Raw genomic sequence first — 23,162 nt, forward strand, 5'->3', positions numbered from 1 at the left:
CGTTGATGGTTCTCTGATGTCATTGAGTCTCTTCACTCCTCCTTCCTTGACAATTCCTATAACAATGGCCTTCACACCTTATCTTTTCCTGATGCATATATTCCTCATTCACACAATGTCTTTTACAGAGACCTTTGAGAATACAAACGGTATCAGTTTATATTGAGCAAAAGACATTGTGAATTAAGCCTCCTTCTAATCTCCTTAACATAGACACAATACAAGATCCTGTCTCTTACTTACTAAACCTTAAAACAAAGAAATGTATATTTAACTAGAGTGCCTAATTTGTAATACATATCAGAAACCATAGTAGACGTTATAACTTATCCTAAAACAAGAGGGTGACCATAATCAGTCATAAGGATTGCTCTGGTCGGTCCCTGCCTTAACATCAGTACAGACACCGGCAGTCTGTCAGATGCATTTCTACCAGTGTCCCAGAGAGTCATTCCTTTCTGCTATTCCAAAAGGGTGGCTGGCAGGATGAAATCAATTTATACATTCATTCTCCTAGTACAATTATAAAATCCTGCTCCTACATATTGTCATTGCCAGAGGTGGAATGTTTTGGAGGGAGCGCCTTATTAAAGGTTTGGCTCCAGAACACTGGCCTCATTGTTTCCTTCTGAAGACAGAGGAGTCTGTTCTCTTGTGTCTGCCTTTCCCTGCTCGATTCCTTTTCTGAATCATGCTCCAGCCTTCCGCTACCGAGGCAAACCAGGAGCGTGACAACACAGGGAGCCTGCTGTGATGTCACATTCTCTGGTTGCTCATAGCTGTGGGTGGGAAGGAAGGAGGCAGCATCTCGGCAGGCAGGAAGTGGGTGGGAAAGAAAAAAGATCTGCCTGACCTGTGAGCCCTAGATTTCTATCGGCCTGCTGAATTGCCCACAAATACGTCCTTCTCTTTGACTTTCTGAAAGCTTTCATTTGCCATACAGAAGGCTGCGCTAGAACTCTCTGTCAACTGCCTTCACGGCTTTCCTCAAACTTTTCTCTTTAGTGTTGCCAACAAAAAGGCTTCAAGTACTGGGGCTGAATCCCCGGTTTATTTTTTTCCTGTATTTCCTCATGCTGTGCAGTCTTCCATGGGCATTTGTTAAATTTCCCCCTAACTCAGGTAGTGAAATGAAATCTGCACCTTTCACTCATTTGTTAAAGAAAAGATCTACAAATTTTCTGCGGCATGGATTCGCAGGTAAGATGATGGGCTGAATTTGTATGTTTTTGCTAATAAATGTATTGTTGCCCCGAGCAGTAACCCATTATCTGGGTCTAGGGCTGAACAGTTTCCATTAGGAGGAGAAATTGATACCAGCCAAGTATTTCTTTTGTTAAATCCTGTTTATTTATGAACAGTGAACAAAGGCCTGTTTCCCTGAACAAAGTAGAAACAGACAGCAACAGGTGGTTTCCTTGCTTATAAATTCCCAGGATTGCATTTCCAGTCAGTTCTGTGCCCAAAGAGCTCTCTCTCTCTGCTTCTCCCCCAGGGCCACTCTCAAGACTGTTTCTCTCACTTTCTGCTGGTTTTCTCCTCTCTCACACACAGCTTGCCTAACAATCAGTTAGCTCATGCATTTGCAACCAGTCCCAGGAAAACACTTCATGGTTTAGCCCTGCTTATGCCTTGCCATGTGGGCCATTGCTTTGGGTGTTGGCTTCTGTTGTTTCCAGCTACCTCACTACACAGAAAGGGGTTCCAGAGATCCTCCTATGAGTGGGGTGCTTAGCTTTAAACAGGTCTGTGATTGTCCATAGATCAAAGAGGCACGGGCTGGCCGTCATTAACACCTTCAAGCACAACAGTGTTTTACAGGAAGTGAAAGCCCATTTCATAGACTATTTGAGCACTTCAATACACTAAGTAATAACTCTCTAGGCAATAATGTGCCAAGATGTAAGATTAGTCAGGATACTGGGGTACCTTGAGAGTGTTTTTAAGTATTTTTGGACTAACTTCATGATCTGTCTACTTATTGTTAATACTTGAGGTAAGCCACACTGGTGCACGTTCTTTTCCTCCAGTGCAGTGTCTACACTAGAATTTGCACTGCTGCAAAAAAAAAAACCAACCCAGTGTAGACAAGGTTTCATACGGTGTTTCAGAGGTGATGAGCAAATTTACAAACCTGGCAAGTGTGAAAGCTCAGGGTCAAACAGAACACCTAGGTTCTTATCAGAAGGGGCATATATATATATATATATATATATATATATATATATATATATATACATACACACATACACCCTCCCCCCCATACATATGTAGACACAGACAGAGAGCACAAGCTAGCTGCCCTTTTGTTGAGCAGTGACACATTTTGATGGATCAGTGCCACACCAGGAGAGAAACTGGTGATACAGACCCAGAGTATCTTCTAGAGTAATTCACTGGTTTACAAAATGTCCTATTTATATTGAACAGAAGTGGCCAAAACAACATCAAAACTGAACTCTCGCAACTTTGCTTGCAGAAAGCCCAACTAAAACCTGACTCTGTCAAACCTTATTTCTGTGACCCACCTTGGCCCTGTGTCTTCTTTGCTCAGTGCCCACAAAGTCTGTTCTCATATCTTGACTTTTCCCTGCACTTTTTACCAGAGAAACCTCCTTAGGCCAATAGCACTAGCCCTTGGACTCATGTTTTCTACACTAAATGTGGACTAGTTTAGGTGGCCCTAGGCAATCACCTCTCTCCAGTCCAGCTGCTCTGCAACACAGGTGTGTCTAAACTGCAGCTAGAAGTGAGTGTCCCAAAGTGGGTAGACAGGCTATTTTTAGTACACTAGCTGGTGTATCTGTCTACCCAGGCTGGGAGGCTCACTCCCAGTGGTAGTGTAGACATTCCTATAGAGAACTCCTCACACAGGCTTAATTATACCCAAATGCGCAATGAAGCCAGCTCCTCTGCTACTATCAGTTCAGACAAGAGAGTGCTTAATCCATACAATCCCCTTAGGTCACTGTCTGGAAGTGGAAAAGGAGTACTTGTGGCACCTTAGAGACTAACAAATTTATTAGAGCATAAGCTTTCGTGAGCTACAGCTCACTTCATCGGATGCATTTGATGGAAAAAACAGAGGAGAGATTTATATACACACACAGAGAACATGAAACAATGGGTTTATCATACACACTATAAGGAGAGTGATCACTTAAGATAAGCCATCACCAGCAGCAGGGCGGGGAAAAGGAGGAAAACCTTTCATGGTGACAAGCAAGGTAGGCTAATTCCAGCAGTTAACAAGAATATCAGAGGAACAGTGGGGGGTGGGGTGGGGGGGAGAAATAACATGGGGAAATAGTTTTACTTTGTGTAATGACTCATCCATTCCCAGTCTCTATTCAAGCCTAAGTTAATTGTATCCAGTTTGCAAATTAATTCCAATTCAGCAGTCTCTCCTTGGAGTCTGTTTTTGAAGCTTTTTTGTTGAAGGATAGCCACTCTTAGGTCTGTAATCGAGTGACCAGAGAGACTGAAGTGTTCTCCAACTGGTTTTTGAATGTTCTAATTCTTGACGTCTGATTTGTGTCCATTCATTCTTTTACGTAGAGACTGTCCAGTTTGGCCAACGTACATGGCAGAGGGGCATTGCTGGCACATGATGGCATATATCACATTGGTAGATGCGCAGGTGAACGAGCCTCTGATAGTGTGGCTGATGTGATTAGGCCCTATGATGGTATCCCCTGAATAGATATGTGGACAGAGTTGGCAACGGGCTTTGTTGCAAGGATAGGTTCCTGGGTTAGTGGTTCTGTTGTGTGGTGTGTGGTTGCTGGTGAGTATTTGCTTCAGATTGGGGGGCTGTCTGTAAGCAAGGACTGGCCTGTCTCCCAAGATCTGTGAGAGTGATGGGTCGTCCTTCAGGATAGGTTGTAGATCCTTGATGATGCGTTGGAGAGGTTTTAGTTGGGGGCTGAAGGTGATGGCGAGTGGCGTTCTGTTGTTTTCTTTGTTGGGCCTGTCCTGTAGTAGGTGACTTCTGGGTACTGGAAGTGGTTGTTGTCGCCTGCCCCTCCATGGGCTTGTCTACACGCAAAGTTGCCATGGTTTAACTGAAGTTGTGATTTAAAATGGATTTAGTTAAACTGGTGCAAAAGGCTGTGTGGACATGCTTACATAGATAACACTCTGGTTAATGTTGACTTAGCTAACCTGCAATAATTCAGTCCTAAATGAAATAAAAGTGTGCACATAGAGATTTGTAATGGTTTAACTAAATGAGCTTAAATACAAGGTTTAAATTAAACCAGTGTAATTTCTGTGTGTAAACAGGGTCTATGACTAGCCTTTCTGTGGAGAGTTTCATATCAAGCATTTGCATTAATCACTCTTACTATGCATTTCATTCACACTTTTGCCACAATGCTATTTATGAGGTCGAGTTGGTGATGTGGTGGTTGAGGTTTCTGTCTGTACTTGATAATAGAATGTAAATTTTTTGGTGTGGTGAGTTGAAGGGAAGTTACCATGGAATAAGAAGTTTGAGGATGAAGCAGTGAATAAATAAGAGGGTTGAACAGCTGAGGGATTACATACAAAAGAATCACCTTAAAAAAAGGTTGTTTTATGTGTAGTGAGGTAGCTGGAAACAACAGAAGCCGCCACCCAAAGTCAAGCACTCAAAAGTTAAGAAATGCCAGAATTAAGGCTGTTGTTTCCAGCTACCTCACTACACATGTGTAACCTTAATTTAACCCCCTTGTGGATATGCATTAGGATATAGTCTAATTACATACAGGCTCCATATCCTAGTCTCCTGAGATTTTCAGGGAGATGGCAAAAAGCAGATTCCTGATAAAGGCCCACTCACCAGCAAATTTTGAGTTACTTCTCCAAAGCATGGGGATGCTAGACCTGCTCATTATACAAGTTGTAAGATTGTTTTAAGCCCATCTTAAAATCATTCTATTTTTTCCTAACCTTGTTCTTAGAAACAGCTGAACTGTTTTTGCTGCAGATTTAAAACATAAATAAATAAAAATTCAGCCTTCTGCAGACACCCGGCATGGGAAATTTCAGTCTGCATGGTTAAAGTTTGACAAAGTTACAAGCAACTGAAAACAGAATCTTATAATGGGGGAAATGTCCAGCAACCTTAACTACAGGCATGGCTGCCTGCAGTCAAGCTTTCATTTGTATAGAAATGTATGGGAGCGGAAAAAGACTGAGCCTAGGGAGATGCTGCAGTGGAGATGTCTGCAGCTGAGGTGTGTTTATTGACAAAAGAAATGATTGCAAAGGTTGAAGCACAACCAGAACTAAGTGCCTGAGATGCTTATGAACATTTTTTTCTTGGGTTTTGGTAGCTGTCATAGGGTGATTCCCTTCTGGGAGCCTTCCACCATCAGACCATGGCACAAAAAGTGCACCCAGCCTCTGGTTCCCTTTGGTTCAGCCTTAAAAGGATGATAGTTTCTGAGTGTTTGATATAAAACCATTATATACATATTCCCCTAGAACTTTGGAGTAAAACCATTCTCCCGTTCCCACTGTAAACACATAAAGACAGTGGTTTTCCAGTCCCCTTTCTTGGGACATCATGTCCAAGTCATCCAGCCAAGAGTCAGTAGGAGCACTTTGTTCCCAGTTCCTTTTGCCCCAAATCCAGGGTCCCACTCACCAGCCCATCCATCTGAGAGTGACCAGACTCTTTTACCCTGGCCCCTCTCATGGGGCAAGAGCACCCTGCCCCCTCTTGGGATGGGATGAGGGTAATTATCTCCCCACAACTGAGCCCATATGCTCACCCAGTGATGTTCCATTCCCCATATCTCCTCCTGGCCTGAGTCCTATCCCTGCCCTTGTTCCAGGCTCAATTTCCCCAGACCAAGCTGGAACTTCATCTTTTTCCTAGGGGCCGCTGCCTAGGGTGATTGTGGTAAAGTGAGGAAACTTCAGTTGGCACTTTAAGGTGGATCCCTGGGGAACACAATACAGTAGACTCCTGCAGATAAATCTGCTGTGAATGTGGTTTTGTGTATATATATTGTGAGTATGATGTGGGAAATATTTTCACAGGTTAGATATAACTTCATGTGTAAGTGGCAGAACTCAGCCATAGGCGGGCTATGTAATGTCACCCCTTATGAAGCCATTGGAAAACTGTGCACTCCAGACTCTTCCCCATCTCCCTCTAGAATCTGGCAAAAGCCCAACCCCCCATGTAAAACATTCTCCTAAAGAAATCGCTTAGACCCAGAGTTTTAAAGGTATTTCGGCTGCTGCACTCAGTGTCTCAAGGCCTAACTGATTTAGGGGCTTAAATCTCATTTTCAGAAGGGATTTAGACATGTAGGAGTCTAATGGGATTTAGCTCCTGAGTGCATAAATCCCTTCTTAAAATGAGATTTAGGCTCCTAAATCAGTTAGACATTGTAACGTTAGCATAGCAACACCTACATCAGTGGTGGGCAACCTGTGGGCCGCATGCAGCCCATCAGGGTAATCTGATTGTGGACTTTGAGACATTTTGCTGATGTTGACCGTCTGCAGGTCCTCCGCAGCTCCCAGTGGCCACGGTTTGCTGTTTCTGGCCAATGGGAGTTGCATGAAGCTGCGGCCAGCACATCCCTGCAACCCGCCGCTTCCCTCGGCTCCCATTGGCCGGAAACGGTGAACTGCGGCCACTGGGAGCCGCAGGGGGCCGTGTTTGCAGACGGTCAATGTCAGCAAAATGTCTCACAGCCTGCAATCAGATTACTTTGATAGGCCGCATGCAGCCTGTGGGCTGCAGGTTGCCCACCACTGACCTACATACTTTTAAAAATTGGGGTCTTAGTTTGTTTTGATTGCTGATTCTTTTACATTTAAAAAAAAATCACGATCACTTAGAAAAAGAAAAAAATCTGTGTATTATTTGGAAAGTTGTAAAGCAGATTCTGATTGTGGAACGTGTAACACACCTAAATCTGCCTATGCACATTGTAAATCAGGCTCTTTGAGCAAGAGGCATAGATGTTATAAATAATTGAGGAGCTCCACCTGGTGGTTATTAAGTATAAGTCTGCCTTGGGTGAAATCAAGCACATTAAAATGTAACAAGGCAGGTAAATGTGACTTTTTAGGTAGATTGAGCTCCTTGAGTCTAAGAAAGGGAACGTTAAGGGGTGACTTCATCAGTTGATAAATACCTATATGGGGAACAAATACTTGATAAGGAGCTCTTCAATCTGGCAGAGAAAATTATAACATGATCCAATGGCTGGAAGCTGAAGCTAGACGAATTCAGAATGGAAATAAGGTGTAAATTTGTAAGAGTGAGAATAATTAACTCTGGGAGAATTTACCAAGTGTTGTGTGGGTTCTCCCTCACTGGCAATTTTAAAATCAAGATTGGATGTGTTTTTAAAAGAAATGTTCTAGGAATTGTTTTGGGGAAATGCTATGCCCTGGTTTGTACAAGAAGTTAGAATAGATGATCACAAATGTCCCTTCTGGCCTTGGAATCTATGCATATTTGTAAATCAGCTGGAAAATAGAGTTCAACAAAATGATCTGAACATTACAGAAAATCCAAAATATTGTGGTAAATATATTATGATTCCTCATTGAGTCTTTTCCTCTGATAAATAATCTGGGCTGTTAGTACAGCTCACTTTGAAGTGTTTAGCCAGATAGGCCAAAATCAAAAAATTTGAGGCAATGGAAGAGCTCTATAGTGCTCAGATACTCAGGAACAAGTCTGCTGAAATTCAACAGGCTCTCTGCTACCTAGGTAGCCTAGTGCCAGCAATTGTCACTGAAAAGCCATATATAGCTACTGCTTCAATATTCCGTTGAAAAATATCATCTCAAATGGATACATCAAGATACTGTGGTGATAAGGGTCATTAAAATATCTAGACATTTTAGAGGGGAAGCAATAATTGGGGTTCTTGTTGGAAGGGAAAAGACTGAATGGATGGGTAGATGAACTAAATTACCCTCTCATCCACCGAAGCCAGGTTCTAGGCATGTTGGAGGGTGCTATAGGAAGTTGCACAGCTACTGTTGCCTGTTTCAGAGGTAAAGGCAAGGCTTAATTAAGCAGGATTCAGTCTTTCAAAGGCAATAAAATTAGCCCATATCTTCTGGCTGAGCTAGAGCATATCTCTTAGAAAGATATCCAGTCTTGATTTAAATATTTCAAGTGATGGAGGATCCACCACCTCCCTTGGTAAATTGTTCCAATAGTTAATCACCCCACTATTTAAAAATTGTGCTTTATTTCTGCTTCATCATGATTCTCCAGGACCCTTGCAGTGCCGATGTGCTTATGTTAAATTCTTATGCGATTTGCAGTGTATGTGAAGCAACACTGATTTAATGACCAACCATACAAATATCTTTCATAAGCCTGGGATCATTTTAAAAATATTTTTGAGGAAGCCTGCAACAATGGTATTTGAAAATGGGACTTCGAATTCCCATCATGCACCATGATTATGAACAGATAGATGTGAGCAAATCCACAATTCTGGGCTATGAATGCTTCCAATTATGTTTTATTATAAAACTTCTATTGAGATGCATGTTGCTTTGTTTTAATTTATATGTGTTTTTGTTAGTGCTTGTTTTGCAGCTGGGAAGTGCCTATGGGGCATTCCGCTTGTTCTTTCCCATCCTATTATGAAGTATTTCTCATGTAGTCCATTTGATGTGTCTGTATATAGGGGTCTTTTTTTATTTCAGAATTTTTATTATCTTGTCAAAATGATTTTGACTTCCCATTTCCACTTTATAATACAAACACCCTCTTACTGCAAATGTTGAATGTATTGAAAATGTCATTTTTCAGGAAATGTCCTTTCTTTCTTTCTTTCTTTCTTTCTTTCTTTCTTTCTTTCTTATTAATCTTCTCCTGTAGTACATCACATATTCATTATCTATCTTTTCTGTCAAAATTGGAGTAAAAATTTGTCTCTCATTACATGCACTTAAAATCTTAAAAAAAAAATCCCATGATATGGATAATTTAAACTTGGAGTACATTTAAATTTGAAATAATTATACATTACAAACTGAATTCCAAAATGTCTGTTGTATTCTGTGCCTGTCTTCTGCTTCAGTGTACAGAATACTCAGGCTGGCACTGGCAAAAGCCCTCCACTAAAGAATATTGTCTTATTTTGTTTGCTCATAAATTTTAATTTATTCTATATCTAAGCTAAATTTTCACTTTTAATGGTGTAATGAAAAAAATGCTACTTTTAATGGAATTACATTAAAAGTTAATGTTTGTTGCTTTATTTTTAGTGTTTTGTTTTTTTGTAGTATGTGAGCTTCCTCTTTATGAAATATGTTCCGAAAATGTGTCAAGAGTCCAGTGTTCAGGATTAGGATGTTGCTTCCATAAACAAATTTGCTACAGGAAAGCGGTGCCATGTAAGTATTTAGAATAGCAATATGGTACACTCCAGATCCAAGACCTTGTTTGTAATTTTAAAGTGACCTTAGCTCTACTTTTGTGTACTTTGCTCAAATCTTTCATTCCTCAGGCGGCAGGATTTGGGAGCAAGTTATGAGCCTGGCCCAAGGCCCACTGATATGGACAAGAGTCTTTCCATTGACTTGGTTAATATCAGAATGGAGTTAAAACTTACCTACCTGTTTTAATGTGCATATTAATCCACCTACTTTAAATTTAAAAATATTACTAGATCAGAAATACATGCACATTACTCAAATTGGCAATGACATGCACAAGGCAAAACAAGCCTTGAATGACCTTATCTATGATGGGGCTCTTGAAATACTGGTTTCCCACATTGAATAGAAGTTGCATTTAAAGCTTTGCTTGTATTACAAGGTGTATTAATTTCAGCTGTGCTAATTATGTATTGTTGCTCACGCAGTTTGGTAAAACACTTGAAATCACATATAAAGGCCTTCACTACTGCTTCATATATTAATTTGGCAAAGGTGTCCCCTTGACTATAATATATTGTGACAGATCAGACCAGAAGAATATAAGAGAGTGCTGGAAGGCAGGTATATCAGCCTTCAGAATGAGCAGGCCCTTGTTCCCTGGGTAAGCAAACAAAAGCTACTCCAGGCCTATTAAGACACCCGACGCCAATTAACCAGTTAAGGGCTTTAGGCTAATGGAGACTGCTGGAACCAATCAAGGTCCCACTTACACTATTTAAAAGCTCTCCTTCTGGTGCCCTCCAAGAGGCTGAAGTGAAAGGAGCTGGAGGAGAAGCAGCATTGCTGAATCCTGAGGTAAGGGTGAAGCTAGGAAAAGGGGACCACGGGGGAAGTGGCTTAGGGAATCAAAGTAGTCTCAGTGGTGAAGGGAAAGCCACCAACAGCTGCTACCATTAGGGTCCGTGGGCTGGAACCCGGAGTACAGGCCATGCCCAGGTTCCCCCCTGCCCCCGTACTCTACAGAGATCCCCTGGAGAAGGGAAGCAGGACTCGATCCAAGCAGGAGGCCGAACTGCGCTTACTGAGCTCTACGGAGCAACAGAGACTGTGGGGTATCCCCCCCCATCTCCCTTACTGGCCGGTGATGAAAGTAGCTCAATAGGCTGTGACTCTTGCCACTACACTGAGAAAGGGAGGTCCCATTGGGGCCTTATCGAGTTTCTGAGGCCACTGAAACTGCCCAGAAGCGTGGGACCCACCGATACAGGCTCGGGACTTTGTCACAATATGTACTAAAATAATATGCATTATCTGCACCATATATACATTCGTATGCATTAAGCACAAATAACATAGCAGTTATATTGCCTAAATTGTCCTATATCTTTACTGTAATCCTATTCTCTTGTGCTAAATATCCTATAATGCCTTGCATTAGCTGAAGTAAGCTTTGGCATAAGCAGATTGGAAACTTGTCAAAATCAAGATACATTTGTTCTATGTCTTAGTACAAGCTAGGGAAGGAACAGAACAAGAAGTTAGGGAACTGTGACAAACAGGTTGGATTTTAGAGACGTGTAAAGAGATGTATAACTTGTCAAATCATCAGACAAATAATACCAGCTGAAATGTGTAACTTTGGGAATACACCTTCTGTGTAACGTGAATTAATTTCACTGTATAAGATGGCTTTCTGGAGACTGGTGTGGTATAAATCTTTTTCCTGTACTACATTATTACTGGTTTATAGCAATACATTTAATGGACATTGGTTATTTTGTCTCTTGAGTATATTTTATAATGAACCAAAGTGTGGTCAAGCAATTGACTATACCGTTTATCAACAAAATGATCTCCACGGATCTAAGCTGACAGGTAGTAGTGTGCAAGCTTTCTCTAACTGTAGGTGTGACACAATATATGATTTTTGAGGCAGATACTGCAATCCCAGATTACATAAGAAATCCCTGCATGTCAGATCCTAGATACTAAATTATGCATGTTATTAATCTTTGAGAAATCTGCTAATTTGGAGAAGAACTAAGGATTGTGGCCATAGCTGGTTCAGTCCCATTCAGCATTATGTTTAGATTTATATTCTGCAATTAGTACACTGAATTTTTTAGATTTATTTGCATTTCTGAGAATTCAGCTCTGGTTTCAGCTTCCTCTACTTAAAACCACAGCACTAGAAAATGACATGTTAGGAATGAAAGAAGTGTTATGGACAAGAGAGACAGAAAATAACATGGATAGAAAAATCATAAAATAGGATTGCAAAAATGTAAGGAAAGAAATTTGAAGAGATACTCAATGGGAGGGAAAAATCTTGAAAATGACTAATGCCAGAAGACATAAAGGTGTGAGATAGTGGACTGAAAATAGCCTCTGCCTCTATGGTTGTTGTACTCCTGTAATACAGTCTGTTTCTACATAACACAACATTCCAGGTGTCAGAGTCATGAGGACCTTGTTATCAGAAAGACATGGTCAAAGGTATGAGAGAGATAAGGGGTGTGTGTGAGGTAAAACTTTTATTGGACCATCTTCTGCTGGTGAAAGAGACCAGCTTCACAAAGCTCTTCTTCAGGTCTGGAAATATTAATTGGAGTATCACAGCTAAATACAAGGTTGGACAGATTGTTAAGCATTAGGGGTTAACATATGTTGCTGGAGACCACATAAAATGAAGTGGGCAATTAACAGTGCTTCAGTCATAGGTCAAAGGAGGAGTAGATTACAAATTGTTGTAATGAGCCATAAAATCAGTGTCTCTGAGTCTGGTATGTTTAATGTCTAGCACAACCTCCTTCAGAACACTAGCCTTGCCACCATGGATGTCACCTCCCTGTACTTCAGTGTCCCTCACCAAAAATATCTACAAGACAATGTACCCCACTCAGACATCCACCCCAAACACATCATCAAATTCAACCATTTCATCCTCAGCCATAACAACTTTACATTTAACAACACACACTTTATCCAAACCCTGGGAACAGCCATGGGTACTAGGATGGCTCCCTGATATGCCAACCTCTTCATAGGCCACCTTGAAGAATAATTTCTGGACCAATGATATACCTAAGATACGCAGATGGTGTTTTCATCCTCTGGACAGAAGACCTAAATTCCCTCAAAGATTTCCATCGCAACTTCAACAACCACCACCCATTTTTAAGACTCTCTCTAGAACACTCCCTCACCAGCATCAACTTCCTGACACCAAGATCAGCTTCACAATGGAACCTTACAGACAACTATATACAAGAAACAACACACGGATCACCACACCTATGTCCACAGATCCAGTAACTACCTCAGACACACCAAGAAATCTGTTATCTACAGCCAGGCACTCAGATACCACAGAATATGCTACAGGTGAAAGTCTGGAATACACAGCTTAAAACATAAGAATGTAAGAATAGCCATACAGGGGCAGACCAGTGATCCTTCTAGTCCAGTATCTCATCTTCTCACAGCAGCTGGTGGCAGATGCTTCCGAGGGAATGAACACAACAAGGCAATTGAGTGATCCATCCTCTGTCTTTCAGTTCCAGCTTGACAGTCAGGGATTTAGGGATACCCAGAGCATGGGGTTGCATTCTTGACCATTTTGGCTAATAGCCATTGATGGACCTATCCTCTATGAATTTATCTAATTCTTCACAATGAGTTCCACAGGTAGACTGTGCATTGTATGAAGAAGTATTTTCTTATATTTGTTTTAAACCGGCTATGTAGTCATTTCATTGGGTGACCACTGGTTCTTGTTATGTAAAAGGATAAATAACTCTTCCCTATTCACTTTCTCCTCACCAGTCATGATGTTATAGACCTCTATTATATGCCCCCTTCGTGGTCTCTTTTCTAAGATGAACAGTCCCAATCTTTTTAATCTCTTCTCATATGGAAGCTGTTCCATACTCCTAATAATTTTTGTTGCTCTTTTCTGTACTTTTTCTAATTCTAATATATCTGTTTTTGAAAAGGGGGCAACCAGAACTGCACACAATATTCAGTGTGGGCACCCCATGGCTTTATGTAGTAGCACTATGATATTTTCTAGTTTAGTATCTATCTCTTTCCTAATGATTCCTAGCATTGTGTTAGCTCGTTTAACTACTGCTGCACATTGATTGGATGTTTTCAGAGAACTTTCCACGATGATCCCAAGATCTTTCATGAGTGGTAACAGTTAATTTAGACCCCACCGTTTTGTATGTATTGTAACCCTCTGCCAGGTGGAGCCGACAGCAACCAGGGCCGGGTTCCATATCTAGGGGTTCCTTTTCAACAATACAACACAGAACCAGCTTGAGCCCCCATCCTGTAACCTGGGACAATTACACACCACCTCTGGGCGCCTCTGAGAGGCAATACTTCCCCACTCACAAGCACAGAGTCTGAATGTAGAAAAGAAACTTTTAATGAAAGGATAGAAGTCACCTGATATTAATTAGGGAAAAATGCCACAAGCTGGATTCAAAAATGCAAAACGGTGAGCAGGACACCCACCTCAGCATGCAGGGGGCAGAGTCTTCTGCCTCATGTTCTTGAGTTCTACAACCAAAAGTTCCTTTTCTGTGCCCCACACTGCTCCCTCACCGTACCCCACTCACAGTGGTTGTCCTTGGTCAATGAGGACCCAGTGTTCAGAAGTGAACATAAGTGATCTGTCTCCTGCCATCCATCTCCACACTGACAAACACAGGCTAGGGACACCATTCCTTACCCAAACTGGCTAATAGCCATTAATGGACTTAACCTCCATGAATTTATCCAGTTCTCTTTTAAACCCTGTTATAGTCCTAGCCTTCACAACCTCCTCAGGCAAGGAGTTCCACAGGTTGACTGTGTGCTGTGTGAAGAAGAACTTCCTTTTATTTGTTTTAAACCTGCTGCCCATTAATTTCATTTGGTGGCCCCTAGTTCTTATATTATGGGAACAAGTAAATAACTTTTCCTTTTTCACTTTCTCCACACCACTCATGATTTTATATACCTCTATCAGATCCCCCTTAGTCTCCTCTTTTCAAAGCTGAAAAGTCCTAGCCTCTTTAATCTCTCCTCATATGGGACCTGTTCCAAACCCCTAACCATTTTAGTTGCCCTTTTCTGAACCTTTGCTAATGCCAGTATATCTTTTTTGAGATGAGGAGACCACATCTGTACACAGTATTCAAGATGTGGGCATACCATGGATTTATATAAGGGCAATAAGATATTCTCCGTCTTATTCTCTATCCCTTTATTAATGATTCCTAACATCCCGTTTGCTTTTTTGACTGCCGCTGCACACTGCGTGGACGTCTTCAGAGAACTATCCACGATGACTCCAAGACCTTTCTCCTGATTAGTCGTAGCTAAATTAGCCCCCATCATATTGTATGTATAGTTGGGGTTATTTTTTCCAATGTGCATTACTTTACATTTATCCACATTACATTTCATTTGCCATTTTGTTGCCCAATCCCTTAGTTTTGTGAGATCTTTTTGAAGTTCTTCAGTCTGCTTTGGTCTTAACTATCTTGAGCAGTTTAGTATCATCTGCAAACTCTGCCACCTCACTGTTTACCCCTTTCTCCAGATCATTTATGAATAAGTTGAATAGGATTGGTCCTAGGAATGACCCTTGGGGAACACCACTAGTTACCCCTCTCCATTCTGAAAATTTACCATTTATTCCTACCCTTTGTTCCCTCTCTTTTAACAGGTTTTCAATCCATGAAAGGATCTTCCCTCTTATCCCGCCACAACTTAATTTACTTAAGAGCCTTTGTCAAAGGTTTGTCATACGTTGTTAAAGGCTTTCTGGAAATCTAAGTACACTATGTCCACTGGAACCCCTTGTCCACATGTTTGTTGACCCCTTCAGATAACTCTAATAGATTAGTAAGACATGATTTCCCTTTACAGAAACCATGTTGACTTTTGCCCAACAATTTATGTTCTTCTATGTGTCTGACAATTTTATTCTTTACTATTGTTTCAACTAATTTGCTCGGTACTGACGTTAGACTTACCGGTCTGTAATTGCCGGGATCACCTCTAGAGCTCTTTTTAAATATTGGCGTTACATTAGCTACCTTCCAGTCATTGGGCACAGAAGCTGATTTAAAGGACAGGTTACAAACCACGGTTAATAGTTATGCAATTTCACATTTGAGTTCTTTCAGAAGAACATCTGTGTGAGTTTACCTCCCACCCCAGGAAGAAGGCACCTGGCTTTCTCCACCATCTGAGCACTTGCTCTAGCTGGCTGCCTCACCAGCTGTTCCTCGCCGCCTGGCCACCCCACAGGCTGACTGTTTGACACTTTCGCCAGCCACTCCCACTGCTGCCACCCTGCTGTGACCTCTTTAGGTCAGTCTCTTCATGATTTTTAGGTCTCAACAGGGTGGGCAGAAACACTGCCACAGCACAAGTGGTTTCAGCTCTTATTGAATACTTAAAATAACAAAAGGCTCCAAATAAACCCTATTTAGCTCTGTCTTTGAACACTGGGGAGGAACTGGTTAAACCAGATCAGGAACCCTTAGGGAGAGTCCACACCTGCTGGATGGGACACCTGTCCCTTTTACTTTCATGGGGTCTGGCATTCGAGCTCCTGGCTTAGCGAGTTCCTTTCCGCTGAGGATGACCCCTCTATCGGGTCAAGCTCAGTACAGTTCTGTTCCTCTTTAGACATACAATGAAGATAACATTTCACTACTTCTGCGTTCAGTATTAAAGTGATTTGTAACCCAACACCAGCCAAAGCTGATCATTTGGAGCTACACAGCTCCTGTCTGCTAGATATTTATGCACAGTAGGTGTGTTCATGTAAATACGGTTTGCTCCTGAAGTCTTTCTCCCTCCCCAACTAGCTGCCAGGGGAGAGTCCATTCAGACCCTGCTTACAGTATAATAGGGAAAACTGCCTTCACCAAGCAAGGACACTTTACCACAGCAGGAGATCTCATCATGAAATGGGCCACCCACATACCTCAAGAGAACCTGCTTTAATATATTTAAAACACCCACCTCCAACTGCACACCCTAATTGTCACCTACCACTTCAAACTGGAATGCATACGGGGGATCATCAAACAATTATAACTCATTGATTAGTACCCCATCTGGAAAGACCTCTTTACTGAACCCTCTCTTCTGGTCTTCAACCCCCACACTCCTCATCCATGCCAATTTCATCACCAGAAACAAGCTCCCCATAGATCAGGACAGAAACTCAAAGCAGCACCAGACCCTGCCAGAACAACAGATGCAAAACCTGCAAACATATCTCCAATGCTACAAATAGCAACACCCCTCATAACACACCTTTCAAGATCCATGGGTCCTACACAACATGTGGTGTGCTGCATCATGGACAGACCTCCAAAATACCCTGAGAGAACTTGCTACAATACCAAAATAAACCTCCCTCTGACCACACACTCCTAGTTGTCACCTGCCGCTCCACATTGGAACCCATACAGGGTATCATCAAACAACTACAACCCATACTTGATGGGGATGCCATCCTGAAAGAAATTTTTCCTGAACCCCCTCTTCTGGCCTTCAGACAACCTTCCCAGCCTCTCAAAACTCATCATCAGACACAAGCTTGCCACAGACCAGGACACACCAACTCCAAGTGTTTTCTACAAGAACAATAAATGCAAAACCTGTAGAAATATCTCCACTGCTACAATGATCAATAACCTCAGAATACACCTTTCCAGATCCATGGGTCCTACATATACCTGTAAAACATATGGTGTACCTTATCCAGCACATCAATTTCCACAACAACTATGTGTTTGAAACCAGACAATCACTACACTCTCTAATGCAGTCACACAGAAAAATAAGACAAAAATGCCCTATTACCCAACAGCAAATACTTTTCACAAAGTGATCACTATATATGATCTCTCAGTCCTTGTCCTCAAAGGAAACCTGCACAACACCTTTGAATGATGAGTCTTGGAACTTAAATTCATATCTCTGCTAGATACTAAAAATTCTGGACTAAACAGAGAAACTAGTTGTATGGCTCATTACAAGAATTTGTAACCTATTAACCCTCCTTTGTCTTATGCCTGCAAAGGTGTTAATTGTCCACTTCATTTTAAGTGATCTTCTGCAACTTATGTTAACACCTTATGCTTAACAATCTGTTCCACCTTGTATTTAGCTGTGACACTGATTGCTTTTTCCTGGCCCAAAGAAGAGCCCTGTGAAGCTTGAAAGCTTGTATCTTCCACCAACAAAAGTTGTTCTAATAGAAGATATTACTTCATGCACCTTGTCTCCCTCACATCCTGGGACCAACATGGCTACAATAGCACTGCAAACAATGACGGAAAATGGTCAAAGGTATTCAGAGAGACAATAATGAAATTTTTAATGGGATGATGCATTGATTTACCATGGATGATTAACTACATATGAATAGCTTGGCTAAGTGACAATTAAGTGTGAGAGAAATCTGAAAATACTATAGAAAAGTTTAACACAAAGAAGGGAGAGGATTTTTTTTTTTCAATAATAAATGGAGAGGGAGTTTGTGTGGTAAACAGGGGGAATGAAATGGAATGCAACTAAGAAAAGGGACATTTGGGATCCATGTTGAGAAAAACTTCCTGATAGTGACATCATTTAGCCTGTGAAACAATGGAAGTGGTGGAATCACTTTTACTAGGTAGATTTAAATCTAGATTGGACAAAAGGGTAGTAAACATACAGCTGGAGATGCTCCTGTATTAACTGCGGGGGGTGGACTAGCTGACCTAATTTTCCATTTCTAGATTCTTTGCAGTTGAAGGCTCTTCTTTTGTTTTTTACATGCTTTTATCTTCCTCCTTCCCTTCCTCTTTGTGAAACAAGCCCATGTGTGTTTGCTCCAGTGCTTCATCCTGATAATTTGGTCTGCACTTTATGCAAAATAGCTTTTCTACTTCTCCCTGTTTATTTTCAGTGACCTAGGGATCTATGTTCCCCTGTAGCAGCTGTTCCACTATAACCTTATGGATTTTTTCCTAGAGGTGCGGGCGGCAGAGTTCAAGACTTCAGGACTCAGTAGAAGCCTTGCTAACGTAGGCCTCCTGAGAATGTGCTGAACTGGCACATCCCCTTCTTATTGGAGCTGACTGGAACATTTTCAACAAAACAATTTTTTGTTGGAAAATGCTGATTCTTCAAAATTGAAACTTTTCCCTTGAATATCTAATTGTACAATAATTTTAACTTCCAACAGAGTTCTGGTCAGAATAAACTATTTCCTTAAAAATTGGTTATGGGTGAGTGTATATACATTTTTTGCGATACCTTAGGAATTCAAACACATTGCCATCAATGGCTACTGTATGTCTACACGACTGAGAAAAGGTATGAAGGGGAATTCCTTTAGAAATTGGCTGCATTTTGAAGTTGTTTTCATGTCTTATTTGCAAATCAAAGGAGAGAGGTGAAGAATAATCTTTTTAAAAGGTAAACTAAACAGGATTCTTAGTTTAATGGCATCAATATTCAGCAGAAAAATCCAGACTCCAAACAGTAGCTTCTGAGACCAGCTGAGTGTCTTAGACCTTGCAAAGGAGAGCACATATTGACTGCGAAAAGCTGCTGCTATTTCAAAGATTAGTGCATGCAGCTAGTACAGCACTCTCCATACTGTTCCTGTATTTAATCTGCAGGCTGTCCCAAGTAGTATTTAAAGAAGAAGAAAAAATCTGTGAGAGCTTTAGATGACACTAAAATGCAATTATTTTTCAGCATACATGCAAGTGTTCATCGTCTTGATACTACTCATCATGGGATCCTTCATTTTATTTGTATTTCACAGGTGAGTACTTTGATATTATAAAATCAATTTAATTGTTTGACTCAGACAATATAAAATGAAAATGCCCCATAACTTGAATCAAAATACATGGGAATTCGGTCAGATGCTGAGGCATTAGATTTACAGGAAAGTCTGTTAGTCGCCCAGGGAATGTTCAGTGAACACTACTGGGATTCAGAGAATTATTATAGTATGAACCATGACAAAACTATTTTGAACACCTTAATCTGCGATGTAAGCTTGATGGTGATTCATTGAGACTAACTCCTCTCAGTCCTGAAGAAAGGGTGACAGAGGTTGATTACAGCTCCATACCACTTAAGAAGGATTGAGAGAAATGATAGATAGTTAATCATATCTAGAAGACTTGTGGCATTAAGGAAGTCTGGGTTAAATCCCTCTTTTTGTGCTTTACATAAAAGCCTTGAATACATGAACAAAGATCTGCAAACAAGCAGAAAGCCAGATGGTGATCATAGTATGCATTTATTTTAAAGATTTAAGCTTTTAGGAATATAGGAAGCCTAAAGAAATTAACCATTATATGAGCCCTTTTAATTCCATGGAAAACTTGTAAAACCAGCTTGCGTCCAGGTACAGAAGTGCTCCAGATGGCTTAAGTGCATACTCATTAGGATTAGACTTATTCCAAGCAAATGCAGAAGGTACTAAAAATGGTTTGTATTGAAACAGTACAGATAGTTGTCCTACAGAGCACCAGAGGCCTTTTCAAATCTCTCAGAATCAATTGCTTCTGGGAGATATGCCAAGAACTTTGGGAAATGGTATCCTGAGATCATTGCAACTGACACAGTTTAGAGAAGGATGGCAGGACTTATTTCACCTGACAGAAGATATTGGTACTCCCCTGGGAGCTGCAGGTGAATTACTTCTGACTCACTATGGGAGGCATGTTTCAGAGTAGCAGCCGTGTTAGTCTGTATTCGCAAAAAGAAAAGGAGTACTTGTGGCACCTTAGAAATTTATTTGAGCATAAGCTTTCGTGAGCTACAGCTCACTTCATCAGATGCATTTGGTGGAAAATACAGAGGGGAGATTTATATACACACACAGAGAACATGAAACAATGGGTTTTATCATACACACTGTAAGGAGAGCGATCACTTAAGATGAGCCATCACCAGCAGCGGGGGGGGGGGAGGAGGAAAACCTTTCATGGTGACAAGCAAGGTAGGCCATTTCCAGCAGTTAACAAGAACATCTGAGGAACGGTGGGGGTAGGGAGGGAGAAATAACATGGGAAATAGATTTACTTTGTGTAATGACTCATCCATTCCCAGTCTCTATTCAAGTCTAAGTTAATTGTATCCAGTTTGCAAATTAATTCCAATTCAGCAGTCTCTCGTTGGAGTCTGTTTTTGAAGTTTTTTTTGTTGAAGGATAGCCACCCTCAGGTCTGTAATCAAGTGACCGGAGAGATTGAAGTGTTCTCTGGCTTGAATAGAGACTGGGAATGGATGAGTCATTTACACAAAGTAAAACTATTTCCCCATGGTATTTCTCCCCCCCACCCCACCTCCCACTGTTCCTCAGATGTTCTTGTTAACTGCTGAAAATAGCCTACCTTGATTATCACCACAAAAGATTTTCCTCCTTCCCCCCCCTCCTTCTTGCTGGTAATAGCTCATTTTAAGTGATCACTCTCCTTACAGTGTGTATGATAAAACCCATTGTTTCATGTTCTCTGTGTGTGTATATAAATCTCCCCTCTGTATTTTCCACCAAATGCATCCGATGAAGTGAGCTGTAGCTCACAAAAGCTTATGCTCAAATAAATTTGTTAGTCTCTAAGGTGCCACAAGTACTCCTTTTCTTTTTATGGGAGGCATGGTTCTTTGGATTTTACCCTGAACATAAGAAAGATGAGAATAGCCCTCTGGGGAGACGAAGCCAGAGTTTGAGTAGACAGGTCCCAAGGAGAAAAAGTCCCATACGACCAGCTCAGATGAGAGAAAAGGCTTAGGCTAGGGTCTGTATAATATTGCTTTGAATTACCTTTTCTGTGGTGACTTTCTGATTCAGTACAAGAAGTGTGTAGGTTGTTGGAGTTGTTTGAAGTATCCACATGTTTAGTGGCCTATTGCTGGCTGACATTTTAGGGTGGAAAAGGATGGTTAAAACACTGGACCGGGACTTAGAGGATCAGGGTTTTGTGCACAGCGCTGCCATTGTCTTGTTGTGTGACAAGTCACTTAAAGTCTCCATGTGAAGTTCCCCATTTGTACCTTACCTAACAGGAGTGAGGAGACATTTATGTCCCTCTAATGTTTGTGAGGGACTAAGATGTTACGGTGATGTGGGCCATATGAGTACCTAGATAGAAAGCTGAGGAGAAGGAGAAAGCTGTGCTCCAAGAAGTGTGAATTTAAATTTAGAGAGCCCTGTACTGTTAGGTAAGTGTACCATCAAACTTCAATACTTTTAAAGTATTCATTCATTCAGTACTTTTAAACTTGTTTACTTGATATAAAACCTAGAAATATAGTACATATAGGGTCTGTAATAAATAACCAATTTCTTCTGTTTAGAAAGGGCATTAAGAGACTTTTCAACAAAGCTGTCACCTCATCAAAAGCTTTGTAAGCATCTAGAATATTTTGTTAAACCCGATCACTTATCAAGATGTGTCACTTGCATTATTTGGCTCACTCAAGCAAATCAGCCTTGAATTGTTAGTTGCTCTATTGGCACAATTCACTTAACCTTGGTTTTCTGACAGATTGCCTGTAGCTTCATTAATTATAATCTAGGAACAGAGAAGGGTAAAGGAAAAAAGAATCACACAACTCCCTGATGTTTTTAGATTTATTTTTGATGCAGCTGGTGTGTAGGAAATGATATGATTTGGTACCTAAGGTTCATTTGATTCATTAAGGCAAAACGTATCATTATCACTCGGTGCCTCAAGTTGGAAGGGTAAAAAATTAGACAATTAAGGACTCAAGCATCAAAAGAGAAGAAACATAAATACAATGGAACGATCTAAAATAATGAAACACTTTTGGTAATTCCATTTGTTCTGGAGAATGTTTTGCAGAAAGGGCCCTTCCTCTTGCCCCAGTGTATTCTTTTGCAGTGGCATCTACAGCCTTCTCACTGTTAAGAGAAGCGGAGCATTGTCATGAATTCTAACCTAAAGAGACTGATCACATTTTTAAGAAGAATGTACATCAACCAGTTGAGAGCCTTATATGGTATTCTCCCCCATTCATTCAAAAAACGCCAACCTCTCAGGTAGCTTCTCTGATAAGTTCTAGTAGAGGATTTTTCTGTGAATATACTGAGGAAAATACTCTCCGTTATGTTCAGTGGGTGGATGGCAAAGAGCTTTCTTTTTTGTCAATTTCCCCCTCTTCCATACAAGTTCTGCCCTGGGAATAGTAACCCAGAGGGCTGGATTTGCTGGTCTGTCATGATCACTTGATTTTTTTAAACAGGTAGGGCATGATCCAGAATTCCCGCTGGGTAGAGGAAGTCTCTACTAGTGTAAAGCTGGTGGAGATGACTTCCTTGCTTCCTACACCAGAGCAGCACCACCTGGCATGGGAGGATGAGAAGGGTATCTTGGGGACAGGGAGTGGGAAGGCAGTGGGGAAGAGAGGGGGTATGGTGGAGCAAGGTTCCACTGTGGTTGATTCCCCACTGATGTAATGTCCCTGAGGAATCTTATACTAGAAGAACATTGGACCAAGATCCTGCCTGAAGGTTTCTGTGTTGTTCCTCATGCTTTAGACCTTACTATGATCACATGTAGGGATCCTTAATCAGAAAGGCTGAACTAGATTATACACCAGTGGTTCTCAAATCCGGTCCGCGGCTTGTGCAGGGAAAGCCCCTGGCAGGCCGGACCAGTTTGTTTACCTGCCGCGTCCGCAGGTTCGGCTGATCGCGGCTCCCACTGGCTGCGGTTTGCCGCTCCAGGCCTATGGGGGCTGTGGGAAGAGGT

The 23,162-nt window shown here is 41.2% G+C and overlaps 1 protein-coding gene across 4 annotated transcripts in view; it reads left to right on the forward strand.

Annotated features, from left to right (window-relative positions):
- The window catches only part of TEX29 (testis expressed 29), a 32,811-nt gene that overhangs the window by 5,020 nt on the left and 4,629 nt on the right, over nt 1-23,162 (forward strand). The window contains exons 1-2 of one of the 4 annotated variants that reach the window (XM_043499035.1): nt 7,935-9,375; nt 19,126-19,195. In XM_043499035.1, the coding sequence (XP_043354970.1) occupies nt 9,225-9,375; nt 19,126-19,195 (221 nt within the window). In that variant the 5' untranslated portion in view covers nt 7,935-9,224. Of the gene's footprint in view, nt 1-7,934; nt 9,376-10,164; nt 10,216-19,125; nt 19,196-23,162 lie in introns of those variants that run through there. The other 3 variants (XM_043499406.1, XR_006276316.1, XR_006276381.1) reach the window with 3 other exon arrangements.

Source organism: Dermochelys coriacea, chromosome 1, assembly GCF_009764565.3.
Source record: "Dermochelys coriacea isolate rDerCor1 chromosome 1, rDerCor1.pri.v4, whole genome shotgun sequence".
Taxonomy (NCBI): Eukaryota; Metazoa; Chordata; order Testudines; family Dermochelyidae; genus Dermochelys; species Dermochelys coriacea.